General features: G+C 27.0%; 3 protein-coding genes across 15 annotated transcripts; 1 reads left to right on the top strand and 2 right to left on the bottom strand.

Annotated features, from left to right (window-relative positions):
• Positions 1 to 1,858: 1,858 nt before the first annotated feature.
• Positions 1,859 to 10,595, bottom strand: LRR (capping protein regulator and myosin 1 linker 1 leucine rich repeat protein). Of its 5 annotated transcripts, XM_012282340.2 has the most exons (24): positions 10,455 to 10,595; positions 10,118 to 10,215; positions 9,984 to 10,034; positions 9,702 to 9,895; positions 9,459 to 9,636; positions 9,137 to 9,375; positions 8,968 to 9,062; positions 8,790 to 8,831; positions 8,250 to 8,437; positions 8,078 to 8,155; positions 7,656 to 7,989; positions 7,160 to 7,556; positions 6,769 to 7,087; positions 6,587 to 6,700; positions 6,297 to 6,502; positions 6,020 to 6,107; positions 5,685 to 5,909; positions 5,569 to 5,589; positions 5,311 to 5,452; positions 4,996 to 5,245; positions 4,134 to 4,915; positions 3,679 to 3,918; positions 3,427 to 3,491; positions 1,859 to 3,167 (listed from the first exon to the last, which is right to left on the bottom strand). In XM_012282340.2, the coding sequence occupies exons 1-24, from the start codon at positions 10,489 to 10,491 to the stop codon at positions 3,054 to 3,056; spliced, it is 4,497 nt and encodes a 1,498-aa protein (XP_012137730.1). In that variant the 5' UTR covers positions 10,492 to 10,595; the 3' UTR covers positions 1,859 to 3,053. The 5 variants fall into 5 exon arrangements, with proteins under 5 accessions (XP_012137730.1, XP_012137731.1, XP_003702017.1 ...); XM_012282341.2 differs by lacking the exon at positions 8,790 to 8,831; XM_003701969.3 differs by lacking the exon at positions 5,569 to 5,589.
• On the top strand, positions 10,349 to 12,387 carry LOC100879672 (enoyl-CoA delta isomerase 1, mitochondrial). 6 transcript variants are annotated; one of them, XM_012282338.2, is made up of 6 exons: positions 10,349 to 10,468; positions 11,069 to 11,188; positions 11,247 to 11,518; positions 11,637 to 11,815; positions 11,878 to 11,999; positions 12,085 to 12,387. In XM_012282338.2, exons 2-6 carry the CDS (start codon positions 11,086 to 11,088, stop codon positions 12,243 to 12,245), a joined length of 837 nt encoding a protein of 278 aa, XP_012137728.2. In that variant the 5' UTR covers positions 10,349 to 10,468; positions 11,069 to 11,085; the 3' UTR covers positions 12,246 to 12,387. The 6 variants fall into 6 exon arrangements, with proteins under 6 accessions (XP_012137728.2, XP_003702020.2, XP_012137727.2 ...); XM_003701972.3 differs by lacking the exon at positions 10,349 to 10,468 and adding an exon at positions 10,544 to 10,676; XM_012282337.2 differs by lacking the exon at positions 10,349 to 10,468 and adding an exon at positions 10,608 to 10,696.
• Positions 11,803 to 15,168, bottom strand: LOC100880300 (dynein regulatory complex subunit 3). Of its 4 annotated transcripts, none has more exons than XM_076530000.1 (9): positions 14,590 to 15,168; positions 14,173 to 14,456; positions 13,924 to 14,096; positions 13,698 to 13,852; positions 13,372 to 13,564; positions 13,089 to 13,296; positions 12,765 to 13,013; positions 12,618 to 12,694; positions 11,803 to 12,548 (listed from the first exon to the last, which is right to left on the bottom strand). In XM_076530000.1, the coding sequence occupies exons 1-9, from the start codon at positions 14,699 to 14,701 to the stop codon at positions 12,398 to 12,400; spliced, it is 1,602 nt and encodes a 533-aa protein (XP_076386115.1). In that variant the 5' UTR covers positions 14,702 to 15,168; the 3' UTR covers positions 11,803 to 12,397. The 4 variants fall into 4 exon arrangements, 3 of the variants coding, with proteins under 3 accessions (XP_076386115.1, XP_003702111.1, XP_012137722.1); XM_003702063.3 differs by having other exon boundaries at positions 14,524 to 15,167; XR_013037671.1 differs by having other exon boundaries at positions 12,487 to 12,548; positions 12,769 to 13,013; positions 14,524 to 15,168.
• Positions 15,169 to 15,172: the final 4 nt, after the last annotated feature.

Genomic DNA, 15,172 nt, shown 5'->3' on the forward strand with positions numbered 1-15,172 from the left:
TAATTTTATTAGTTTAATTTACTCTAATATGCATCAAATTATGAGTTTGACTTCTCGGAAAGCCGTCATGCTCCAAATCACATCAATTTTTGCAAAAAGCTCTTTTGAAAAAATGTCAGCAGATATAGGAATTTATTATTTATAAAAAATTAACATTTTACAGAAGTAACTTGTTGGTATATCGAAAATAGTAACTTTAAAATCAAAGATAAAATTGATTTTACCAGTGAAAGTTATTAATATAATTCTTTCTTCTTATAATATTTGTTTAATAGTATGATGAACATTATTTTAATAATACGTTTCACTTTTATAACAAAAGTTATTTTAAATATTAATATGAAACTTTTTAAAGCATTTATACAAAATCATAATATGTAGTTTATATTTTCAAAGTTGAATTTGATAGATTATTGAAATATATAACACTGTGTAACATTATTAGTATACGTTTTGGAAAAAATTATATTCTTACATGTATATATATGATATATGATAGGAGTCTTTATTTGTTACTAATATTATATTGCATCATTAATAAGCTCAACGTCAAAATTTGCTATTGTATAGTATTGATATTAACTTACATCCAATTATATTCAATAGTACATATTAAATAATACATATATATGTATACATAACTATAAATACAGAAAAGAAATTAATATATTATGTATATACAATTATTATATGTATTCATTAATACATATATGTTGCAATTGCATCAAACATATTTACATACTAAAATATTGTCTATTACAGGTGACCTTTTTTTAAAATACAGAATAATAATTAATATTAAAATTATATTGTAATATGTATTTTTTAATGAATTTTAATACATATTGTTTTATTAAAAGAAACAATAAAAAATATTATATAAAATACATTAGAATTTCAATTTTTTTTTTTAAATATAAGAAATAATTTCGTTTTTGGCACAGTAGTTTAAATTTTACTTTTTACAATAAATATAATTTAATACATTAATGTTATTTATAAACATATATAACTGATCTCTGCAATTTAAAAAACCACCTGCAATGTAATATGCTTACAGATTATTAAGTATTATAAACTTATATAAAGTACAGTACATACATGTTTACAAGTACTATTTCATCATTGAAGTGATTAAATTACAAATTTATAATTATTAAGCATATAATTATTAAATAATTTTATATTTAATTATCTTGTATGATATCGACTTGCAATATATGAGGATTCATTATATCAATTTAATGGAGCATATAATTGAATGTATATTTTGTCAGTTTAGTTTGCACCTACATGTTTAGAATAATTATTTAAGAAAATTTTTATTCAGTCAAGTTATTATTAAACTGAAATTGCTATTAGTATTCAATCTACATAACATTCATAATTTTAAATCTAAAGATTAGTTGGGCATAATTCAAATTTGACGTAGTAATCAAATGTGTAATCATATTTCCCATTTTACCCTTTGTTAACTATATTAGAAAAGGAATGTTTTCAATGTAACATACAGTATAATTATGGAGCACATGTTTCTAAATATCCGTATGTAAAAGGATATACAATATATTCTTTTAATTATAATTATTACTGAAGTACAAACCAAATATTAAATAGATATTCCAATACTTTTATAATTGTAATTATAATTGTGGTTAATTTCCCTATTTGTAATTTTTATACATATATATTTACATAGATCTTTTGCTATAAAAAAACTAGTTCTTACGATACTTATATAAATTGAATTGTATTGTATTCATATTTTTTAATATATTTTTATATAATACAAAAAAACTGTTTATAAAAAAGCTGCTCTGTTATAAAAGGACATACATAGCAGAAAGACTGTAGTAAATTAGTTTTAATTATGATATATTTTTAACAAGTTATAAAATAGCAAATATAATATACAAACGTTGCAAAAAAATTTGTTAAACATAGTAACAGTCACCTTCGTCTTTTCTAAATTCTTTCCCGATTATATTAAGTAAAAATCTTTTTTTTTTGTTTATGTTTATCGCATATGTAATTTATGTATTATCTAACGTTTACATGTTTCGTTAGTAAACTCGTATGAATCAATGATAAAATTATTGGCAGCATTATGTTCTTCCTATAAAACTTTATTTGAACTTGTTCTTATTATACGGAAAACAAAGGATGTTATTTTGTGATGTTATATGGCACACAGCATACATTTTATAATCCTCTAAGTTTTTGTGCATTTATCAATTCCAATTGTCCATACGGTTTTAGAAATAATATTTAATATCGTATTTAAAAAATATAATTTAATAAAAACCATATTATAGTGGAAGAAGCAAACATAATTACTGTTACACCACAATTTAATTAAAAGTTTATGTTTTATATCTCAAGTCTATTAAGAATGAATAAATTGTATATGAACAATTGTATAATAGAATGAACAGATTTGTTTCGTTATAAAAATTTATGAAGCGGATTTTTGTATAGTAGAACAGTTATAAGATATTTAAAATAATAAAAACTGTAATTTGTAATGTACCATAAAACATATTGTTTTATATGTACCGACAAACAATATATAAATATTTAAATGTTAAAACAAATATAACGAAATTTATCATGTAAATAATATCACTGTAGATATCAAACAGACCTTTCTCTAAAACTTTAAAGGAATGTAAAAGCATAAAAATATGTTTTTTAAAAAAATGTAGGTTTTCTAACTTATTATAACATTAAACGATTTTTTGTACATTAAATACAGATACTTACTGCTAAAATAATATAAACTGCGTCAGAAATGCAGTATTATAAAAAACTATAATAAGATTTTTAATGCCACCTTAATAATACATAGGTACTTTCTATAGAAACTTCCAGTACCCTGCCACTAATATTGTGTTAGTACATACATGTTTTGTATTTGATTTAGTATGGCACAAATATAAACGTGTCATATTGCATACTTTTGTGCCTAATATATAATATTCTGATGAAAGATAACTTAATAAGTATCAAGTCACTGACATTGATTTTCAAATTGTTACTGCAATAAATCACGATCAAACATCAACTACATCGTTATTATAGTTGAAATTTGAATCACGTAGAAATGAAGTACGTCTAAGTTTAAAATTTATATGATTTTCTTCAACCGTTTTCGGCACTTCCGTTACCTGAAATTATAATAGTTATGTATAGATAACAATATTTCACACAAACAACTATTCATAAACAGTTCTAGAATATTTTAATGTTTTTATGTGTTACATTAAAATTATTAATTCATGTTAATGAATTTCAAGCGCAAATAAACATTTCTTTTTAAGCTTTTATAAAAAGTTCTAAGAGCAAAACTGTATATGCTGCAATATTATCAATATTTTTAATTAATTAAAAAAAAAAAGAAACAAAAAGGAACATCACATAAAGTACCTTGACGTCAGGTTGCTTGACAGAACGTTGAAGCACCGACCTCCATGCTGCAGGTGCGGTATGCTCTAAAATAATATGTACAGCAAAGCTTCTTAATTTAAGGGTTTAACATGCATGTTTGCAGTAATCTTGGAATTAAAAAGGATGTTGTCTTTGATTCAAACAATTAATGCGTAAATCACGTTATGTATATCAAATTACTATATACATACACTGAACATGCAATATAAAAGCATTGTATTTCCCGCTTACCATTTTCCTTCTTTTCTGGTTTACTCTTATTTAAACTAGCTGCCAGTTCCCTCACAGATCGTTTTTCGACGCTAGTATTGCTTAAAGAACTAGCCGTGCTACTTGCTGACAGTGTTGGTGGTAATGAAGCTGGGCCACTTACACCGCTATCAGTTGATTCATCAAGAGCATCTCCAGAATCAGGTGTATTTCCAGCTGAAGTATTTGGACTAGAACCGTCGCTTAATAAATTAAATTCGCCTGTAAAATTAAGTTAATAAGATATGTTATTGTCAATCATGTTATACAATAATGTTGTGCACCTATATCATTAAACAATTTTCTGTTCTTTTATAACTATAATTATATGTATGACAAATGCACAATTGTACCCATTTCAAAATATTGTTTAAATACGATTAAATATCAATAGCTAATAAAACTATAATTTATACTTGATATCTTATTGATCTTACCGGATTTTCTATCAGTGGCCATACTCCAAGGCCTTGGTTTTGGTGCTGTTGCAGGTGGAGTTGGCTTAGTTTTCAGAATAGCACCATTATTTTTTCCATCATTAATAGAACTATTTCCTTTGGTTAAAGGTTTTAATACTGGGGATTTAGATGACTCTGAATTATTCTTTGTACTGCTACCGTTCGTTGGACTACGAAGATCAAAACCTGTTGACCTTAATTTAAGAGAAGGTAGGGGTTGATTTACAGTCTTATCCGTATCTATCGTAGACTTTTTGGATAAACTTTTTCTGTTTTCGTAATCTTTGGGAATAGATACTATATCTTTATCTGAAGAATTTGCAGCAGTTATTTGTAACATTTTACTATTTTCATCATAATCCCGTAAATTACGGGAACTAGTACCAGAACTAGTAATTGGTAATGTGCTACGCTTAGATACATCAGCAGAAATGCTGATACTATTATTACATACATTACTACATGTTTCTTTATTATTATCGGATTTTGAAGCTATTCTTTCATGGTTTTGAGCATTATCGGTTGTGTTCCGTCGTGCTAATGGAGACGCAGTTAATGGTGAATCCCCTTGAGATCTTCTACCAACAAGGGGAGAAAATTTCTCCAAATTATCACTAGAGCGTGATCGTGGTGCAGGTTCAAGAAGCGTTTTTAACATTGGTGAATTACAAGCAGGTTTCTTATCTAGATCAGGTGGAGTACTTTTGTGACTTGTAAGAGATAAATTTGGACTACCATCGGTTGGAAAAGTGTGTAAAGAGCTATAATTTAGTTGGAAAAAAAATAAATGATTTTTAATTGACACTTAAAAAATTCGTTATTACATTTTTAAACGTAATACCTGTCATCACTTGTAGGAGATATAAGAGGCGTAGTTGGTGTAGTTGGTCGAAAGAATACATCAAGACCTTCTCCAAGAGCTAGACCATCTATAGGTTGATCAGGTCGCAACATTGGTCTTGTAGGTGCTCTAGTTTTTGTTCTTCGAGGTCTAGATTTAACTAAATGTTGTAATTGTTGTCCTACGGTATTAGGCAACTCAGAAACAGAATCTAGTGATTCTGTTAAAGAATGTTCTGTTTCTGAAATAGCTGAAAGAACTCGTTAATGTAGGAAATTATAAACCTATTAGATATGTAATGATAAAAATATTAACCTTCTGCTTGACTTTTTGGCAGTGATGGTAGTAGGTCCGGAATATCATCAGCAGAAAGTCCTTCAACAGAATCAACTACAGATTTCGGCCGTAACTTTCTTCCATGTAAACTTTTACGTTTATTTGACAGATGTGGCGTTGCCTAAAATGAAAATAAATGTATTTATTTTATTTTTGGCAATTGCAATATTGTAATTACAGGGATTACATAATATCAAAATAATAAACCATGTTTTTTTGTTACATCTAATTACTTACAAGATTTAAATAATCCAATTTCTAGTTAAGCATGAAAGTATAACGTTGTAATTATTATAACTATAACTTATACATATAGAACCAATTTTCATGTATAACTAATTTAAATTACTTACCATTGGAGACTGGTCATTAGAACGTTGACTAATAGAATTAACAAGTGAATAAGTTTCTGGTGGACAGTCTTCTTCTGATGCAATACTAGTTCTACCAACGGGTAATGTTGTAGATGTACCTACAGTACTTGTAACCCCTATAACGCTTCCACTACTCATTGAACCAGCACTAGGTCTTAATACATCTGGTGTACTACTTCTTGTTCTATTATCACAATCCCCAATCTGAAAATATTAATACATAGTTATCATTACTTATAAATACAACATTTTTAATATTAAATTTATACAATTTTGTTAGATATACACTTCATATACTATATTGTTATACACACCAGATTTTTATAGCTTCTTGATAATGATTCGATTACTTCATCTGTGATTCTATCAGATATATGAGCAGCAACAGCTAAATTTAATTCACTATAAAAAGAATATAATGATAAATTATTGTTGCAAAAACATATCAAATAACATACTTTTATAGGAATGAAATACATAGTATAAATATATAGCATAGTTATTATAAATATTAAAATTTTTCAGGATATTTAAAATAAAAAGTGTTAGTAAAAACTACTTTATTTTTAGATAAGTAAGTTCGGTTCATACTTGACTCTATTGACTATATCTGCTCCAGCTTGTTCCGTAATCGTAGTATGAATAAATTCACTACTAATTTGATTCTTTTCTTTGCAACTGATACGCAAATCATCTTCTATTGCGATCGATTCACTCTCATCTCCTCTAATTACGGTTTGTGAAATTATTGTAGGGCATTGTTCATTTGTACATTTTATCATAGCATCTAATGAATCCTACATTCGAATGAAATAATTTTTAATTAATTATCAACTTACTCTACTGTAAATAATAATATTAAATCTCTAATTATAAAATACCTGCAAGTATAAAGCTACAATTTTATGAAGTTCATTTGCCATTTCATGTAATTTCAGTTCAATTGGGTTATTTTCATCTCGTCGTTGAAGAACTTCATGTAACCTTGGTAGAAGCTAAAAAAAATATTTTCATAAAATTTCTAATGTTCTAATATTCAATTCTAATATTCAATTGTTTATACCTGTTTTGAATTATCTGCGTCTTGTATAAGACCAGTTGCATAATTAATATCATTGTTAGCATCACAGCTTTCTGCAGCAATGGCTTTAATAGTATCTTGAGTTTGTACAACAAGTCTATCGACCATCTGTTGCGTAGAGCTTAACAAAAATCCCTGTTGTAATCTAAATGCCTGTCCGTGACTATATTTACATGGTGTAACATTTCTTTGCAATAGATCTTGTATTTTTTTAGCTAGCTGCTCGGTTTTTTCTGCAGATGTTTTCATACAAGGTTGCAAGTCATAAATTGGAAAGGGCATATGTCGTACACTACAATTCCTATAACAAATATTATATATCAGAAAAAACACATAACATACTTTATATTATTAATATGTTAAATAAACTTACTTTTCTAAAGCATGAACAATGTCAGCATAACCTTGAAGTGTAATATTATTTTTATCATAAATAATTGTTCTCAGATGATTATTAATTTGCAGTGCCTTTGCTAATAATCTTGCACCAGGATCACCAATTTGGTTTCCACTAATATCTAACGTATGAAGACATGTATTACTACCAAGAGCATTAATAAGATTGTAGAGATCGGATTTTAATCGAGAATCTGGTAAATGCAATGCTTGCAAAACACAATCATCTTCTTGAAGCATTTGCACAAGAGCATCCATTACAACAGCAATATGTTTACTTTTCATACTAACGGTATTCCGACCCATATATAACTGTTTTATAGATTTGTTCTTTCCAATTGCAGTTATTACTTGTGCTAAATCAACATCCATATCTGTAAAAAAGTATAATTAAAACATAAAATTCAAACATTTCATTAATTATTAATGAAATTACATAATAATTTCATAATAAAATAATAAAATGTACATACTACTATCTGAAATATCCAGTGATGCTATACAACGAACTCCGTGGATACATGACTCTAACACATGAGCACCCATAGAACCTAAGTTATTTCCACTCATATCAAGTTCTAAACCAACCGTACTTTCATTACATGCCAAACCAAGTAGTAAGTGTTTTAACGCTTCTAGTGGCAATTTGCAGCAAGAAATATTTAAGTACTTTAATGAAAGTGTAGCTGTAAAAAATTGCTTAAAACTGGGAGGTATTTCTTTGGTCTTTTTGCTTGAAAAAGAGTTACGAGCAACATTTAAATGGACTAGATTCGTTGCACAACCTCGTAGTAAAGCACCAAACAGCTGAATAAAATAAATATAGAAATTAAATTTTTTGTTATATTTTGTTTAAGTTCTATGCACCTAACATACATGAAGTTATAATACTTACACATTCTAAAGTAGTATCTGTACCACTTAGATCTAGATGAGTTAGGCTGTTAGGTTGTGCTAAAAAATTGCACAGATTCTGTAATCAAACAGAAAGTGTGTTGTATATATCTTATTCAAGATATCAAGATCAGTTAATAAATTAAATTTTGCACTTTTTTGTAAAAACTTACATTGATATCATCTTTTAAAGAATTTTCTGAAAGATTTAAATATTGCAAACTAGTTGGCATGCTTCTATTTAAACTCAGTGCATGTGCAATCTGACTTATTCCTTTTCCCGTTAGTCCACAATGTGCTAAATTTAATTTCTGTAAACCTTTAGGTAATTTACCAATAGGTCCGCTTAAATGTGCGCCTCCTTAAACATGGTATTAACATAAATATCATACTATTAATTGAAAAATGTATTTGTTACTTTTAGTCAGTTATTTATCTAGTAATTAGCATTAATATAGCAAATATGTAATTTACAGTATGCAATTAGCCCACTATATAAATTTATGTATATATCTGTGCTAAATGTTACACAATTGAATGTATAATGCATTAATAATTATTTAACTTAGTGAAGTAAACAATAAAATTGAAAATAAAGGAACATATTTTGAATAATAAAGGGATAAGGAACAATTTAAATGAAAAGCTCTAATAATAATAATAATAATAATAATAGTAGTAGTAATTGGAATCATTAATGGTTATTTGCACACCTTGCATTAACTTGGCAATTATCCCACACAAGCTAGAGGCTCCTACAAAAATAAAAAATTTGTACAGGGATATTTTAAAAAATGTTTTAAAAATGGACCAAACTACACAAAAATAAAAATTAAACAGGTCTACGAAAAAAAGCATTATACACAGAACACTTTTTTATTTAACACTTACCTTTATCTTCAATAGTATTGTAAGATAAATCAATGGTTTGTAATATTGTATTGGCATTAGAAATTAGAGCTAATGATAATTTATGTGCAAAATCCCTAAAAAGAAATGCTTTTTCAATTTTTTATATTATAATTAACATTATGTTATTTATATACTTCTTTATTTTTACCATTTAATTCCAAGATTATCTAAATAAAGTTCCTGAATGGAAAGAGATCTGCGCATAACGTGCAACAATCTTTCTAAAGGTTCATGACTTAACTTAAGATGAGATGCCCTTAATTTTGTAAACCAAGTGTTATATTCTAAGGCAGAAATAATTGGCACCAAATCTTTTTGATCTAAGTGATCAAAATCCCTCAAATTTAATTCTCTTGTATCATGGGAAAGATATATTGTATCAACGTCCTGTAAACAAAATTATATCAAATAAAATTCTGTGTAAGCAATGTTATGTCATAATTTACATATTTTATGTATAATAATATTACCCAAGCAACCTCTTCCCTATATGGCACACCATGTAAATCACACATGCATGCATATTGGGTTGAAAATCCACCACAAGGTCCTGTATGTCTCGTAGCTTCTGTACTCCTAGCTAATTCACTACCTCTAATGCTTTGTAATCTACTAGCTGGTATTACCTCTATTTTTCTTATAATATAACTGTAACAGAAATAATAATAATAATAATAATAACATTAATGTTATTTATTTCAATGAATACATACTTTAATGGTACAGTGGGAAAGATATTTCGAATTGCAGTATGTAAGGCCTCAATCATTGCATCTACTTCAGTAGTATCTGCACCTGCTCCTGTAGTAGTAAAATTGTAATATCTTTCTCCGACACTTAAAGATAACTGGTTTGCTCTTTTGGATTCTATAGATGTTATTTCTAGATAATGAAAATGACAGTCGATCTGTAAATTAATACATAGTATAAGATAAGGTATATTATAATGATCATTTAGACTTATTTATAGTTATAAAACACTTATAAAATCTTACCCTTGTGGGTACTTTGGCAGTTAAAAGAAAGAGACGACATGGTGAAAAAACCTGAGATTATAAATATTCTTTTATTAAAATATTATTTCTATTCAATCAGAATTATTAATTGTTATACTTATATTGTTACTCACCAGAACACGATTTTCTTGTTTATCCTGCTTTGTTTCCAATTTTACAACGTTTTTCAGTAATATCTTCACATGCTTACCAAGTAACGCTTTTACTGATTCTATAAAAAATGAATAATTTATGAAAGAATGTAACACAGCACATTGCAAAGCATATAAATGTAGTTGAAATATTTATAAAATTATGTCATAATCTAATTTGCATACTTGTAACATAAAAGCAAAATAAGTGGAGTGTTTATAAACTTTATTAAATAACAATTATTTGAAAGAATAAATATATTTTCTCGATGTATGACAGTTCGACGATACGAACGTAAACATTCAGATCAAGACAAACCATTTAAATCTTTCGTAAGTTGCGATCTGGTTGACATTTTGCTACTTGACTTATTTTTCAAACATAACCGGGTCCATTTAAGACATTCTTTTTTCTGTTACACGATAATCGAGCTTTTATAACTTGCTCAAAAAAATGTTGATAAAGGGCGATGTCACGAAACTATAAAGCAGAATAGCCGCCATATTAGCACCTGCCCGCGATTCATTTTGTTCCATTCCGGTCCGTCCCATTCTTGCAGTGTATTATTTTGAATAGTTTGTGAATACTATTATCTTTTAGTTTATTAAACATAACAAAATAATCAAATAAGACTAAATATTTGTAATGGAAGTTGTAAACAACAGTTTTAACTATTTGATGATAATGCAAATTTGATTATCAAAATAATTTTACAGTAACAGATAGTATATATATATGTATATTATGTATTTTTTTATATTTATATTTCACTTATAATTAACGCTTCTAATAAAAAAAAATACTTTTAGAGTAGTAAAAACTGTTATCTCACGTTTTACATTAATTATATTATGTAAACAAAATTATTACATGCACAGCAAATATAAAATACTAGCTATTCTATAAATAAGTTTTTTTTATTTTGATAACAGAATTGAGCTGGCAAAACATGTTTGCAGTAAAAAGAATTTTCAACAAAATAAAAATACCTTTATATGCAACTTACTCAACAAACTCTAAACTTGTTGAAGTTATACATGAAAATGAAACAGGTAATATTGTCTTCAGTATTATTATGTTCATACTTTTATTGATAATTTTATCCATCAGGTATTGCTACAATATCAATGGCAAATCCACCTGTAAATAGTTTAAGCAAAGAATTATTAAATGCTTTAAATAAATCTTTAATGGATGTACAACAAAAACAATGCAGTGGTGTTATATTGACATCCTCATTACCAACTGTATTCTCAGCAGGACTTGACATAATGTCAATGTATAATAAAAACGAAAAGCAATTAACTGAATATTGGCAGACATTGCAAGATACATGGTTAACTTTATATGGCTTGGGAATACCAATAGCTGCTGCTATTAATGTATTATTTTATTGACTATTAATAATATAATTAACATAATTTAACAAACAATAGTTATAATATGAACAACTATATCTTAAAAGGTATATAAATGTTTATACTATGTATTTTTACAAAGGGTGCCAGTCCTGCTGGAGGATGCTTATTAGCAATGTCTTGTGAATATAGAGTTTTTGTTGAAGGAAAACATACCATAGGACTGAATGAAACAAAGTTAGGAATTGTGGCACCGACATGGTTCAGAGAGCTTTACATTGATACAATAGGATATAGAAAAGCTGAAATGGCACTTCTACGGTAATTTATTAATGATTAGTTTACACAAACTTTCATTTACTACTAATATTTTATTAATTTAGAGGAACATTATTTCATCCCAAAGAGGCATTAGAAATTGGACTTGTAGATGAATTAGTTCCAGATAAGACAAATGCAATCAGCAAATGCCAAAATTATATAAGAAGTTTTAAAAACATACCTCGTAAGTTTATTGTTTGTTTAATTACTTAAAATATAAGTAAAATATTCTATCTTTTCAGTATAATTATACCAAAAATATTTTGTAGTTAAAGCTCGACAGAAAACAAAATCAGATTTGAGAAAACATAATTTACTGTGGCTGAAAGAAAATCGAGAATTAGATCTTAATGAATTTTTAACACTTATACAATTACCAAAAGTGCAAGCTGGCCTTAAACTATATATTGAATCTTTAAAACAGAAATAGAAATCAACTGAAAATTGATCTTTTATATTCTATTTTTTAATACTTATACTTTTTGATACTATAACAAATGATATATACAAATATGTTTATATATTAATGTTTTATTATTTAGTAAATGCAATTGTTAAAATGCTTACTCTTACATTTATTTCCTAAATTATTTCACTCCCAAGAGCTAAAATAACTTCTGAGTCATCCACATTTAAATTTAATTGTTGTAATAAATGCAAAAATTCTTGTTGTTGAGAATCCGCAAAATGTGATATTTCTAATATCTGATGATTATTTCTCTCATTTTCATTCCTATTCAATTATAATATATAGTAATCTACTTTATATAGGTTTTGTACAAAATAAAAACAAATAACTTACTTTACTAACTGCCCAGAATATTCCTCAAGCCAATTTCTTATCCGATTTAACATAAGATCTTCTCGAGCATCTAGTACCTACAAAGTTAACTATTTCGTTTCTTACTCTTTTAATGTATTCAGTTTGTACTTATCATTATATTTTTACTTGCAAATGTTTCTCATGAGAATTAGTAAGATTGTAATTCAAAGTATCTTTATCTTCGCATAAATTTAACATATGAACTGGTACTTTTGCATCGTCATCCAACCCACTAAGGAAATACAAAATCACCCCATTAATAGTATCATGATATTCTGATTCGGAATTTCGTAATTGTGAAAAGTATCCACGTATAGATTGTAGAAATGCATCCACCATGTCACTAAGATTAATTCTGAGCACTTCATTTACGTCCTTTAACAAATAAGTTGCTTTTTAATACTTTTACCAAATAATTATTGTATGCAGTTTGTTTTAATTAAAATGTACCTCCATCTGTTCATGTAATTCTACTTCAATAGACATTAATTTTGTCCATGCATCAATTACCATATCATTAAAATCTTCAGAAAGTTGATGTGCTTTTTGAGTTATATCATCAAGTGTAGCACTATCTACATCACCAACTAATTTCTTCAACAATTGCTTAATAGTTGATAAAATGTTGCTTTTCTTTTCTAATACTCCATTTACAATTCTATTATTATAAATAGAAGAAAATTATTATTATTATTACTTTAATGTTATATTTATTGTGCATTATATTACTTACACTCTGCCTCGATCCTGTGATGCAGTTTTACCTTTATTTACACAATCTGTAAAAATATCTATTTCATTTTTTCGTTTTTCATTTTCTGCTAAACCTATTTCACAAAGTTCTTGACTGATAGCAGTAAAGTTTATCTTATATTCTTCATAAGCATTTTGCGTATCTTCATTTACCATACTGAGATCTTTGCCCTCTGAATATAAAATTAGTGTATGAAAACTTTATATTTAAATAAATAACTATCTCTAATTTTTATCGGTTTTAATTGTTAAATTACTTCACTATTTACATCTATTATTTTTATATATAAAAATACGTTTATAAACCTTTGTCATCTGCAAACATTTGATAAAAAAGTTCACCATCAAGATATTCTACAAATGCACTGGTATGATAAGCTAACTTCTCTTCATATTGTTTTTGTGCAAGTAATTCTTCATCTTCTTTTGCTTCCTTCTCTTGCAAAGTACATAAAGCTCTACTAAATTTTAAAATTAAAAAGATATTTTAAACAAATTTTAAATTATGAACTATTTATGATTTTATAATTACTAATGTTTCTCTATTGCTGCGTCTCGCTGTTCATTAGTTATCATTTTGTATTGATAGTAAATTAATTGAGGTATAAATGCAAATACATATTCCAAATATCCATCTTTTTCAGTGCAGGGATTCCCATGCATATTTAAGCTCTGTAACTTTTTAAACTTTCTTAAATACATTACCTGAAATAATTAATTTACAAATTTAAAAATATACATATTTATAAATGTGCAAAAGTTTATTATGTTCATTACATACATGATCCCAATCTGTTATAACATTATTACCAATGCTAAAAATTGTAAGATTGAATAAACTATCTATGCCTTGTACAGTACTAATTTCATTATTAAATAGAAGTAATATTTCCAGTTTTGTTAGATTATGTAGATTTTCAATTATACTAATACGATTGAAAGAAAGATCTAATTCTTTCAAATTAACAAGATAATCTAGATTTTCTATTTTCTCAATTATATTGTTAGACAATTTTAATTTTACAAGATTTGGTACTACCCACAGATGATCAATTTTCAAAATATCTAAAAAGGAAAAATATAAACAACTGTGTGCAACACGACTGCAATCTTACAATTATAGGAGACATACTAAGAAATTCAATTCGAATTTCTTTCGTTTCATCGAATTTGATCCCATCTTCGTAAAATAGTTTACCGGCTTCTCCTTTTGGTCCTTGATCAATTATTAAATTCATAAGCATATCTTGGCTTATTACACGAGGTTGTACAAATTCTTGAAGTATTGTAGGAACATCCTCGTCAATCATTTTCTTACAGAGTATTTTACGTAAGTTGCACAAGTTGATTTATTTAATTACTAAAAGAAGCCGATTAACTTGCGTTAAAGTGTTTAGAATTTTAAGCTGGTTGCCGCGCAACCAGACATTTTTCTTTTACTGCGATCTCTAACGTACAATAATGCAATTACAAAAATTTAAATGTCAATCAAAAATCAAAGTGACATTCTCAGTAAATATATACAAATTACATATGTTGAATCGCATCAAATTAATAAGTTTCTCATTGTTCGAATATTCGTTTATGTTGAACATCGATTCGATGAATATCTACTTATATATCGATGGAAGAAAGTTCGTGTAAATTTGAATTTTGCCGAAGTAAGGGAAGTATGAGTATTTGCCATTGAGATCGAGAGCTCAACAGATTTCAGTGGAATCACTCATTTAATCTAAACGCACCTTTACATATACACAATTTTTGGTAGGTTACTATTCGCT

This window comes from Megachile rotundata, chromosome 3 (genome assembly GCF_050947335.1).
Source record: "Megachile rotundata isolate GNS110a chromosome 3, iyMegRotu1, whole genome shotgun sequence".
NCBI classification, from domain to species: domain Eukaryota; kingdom Metazoa; phylum Arthropoda; class Insecta; order Hymenoptera; family Megachilidae; genus Megachile; species Megachile rotundata.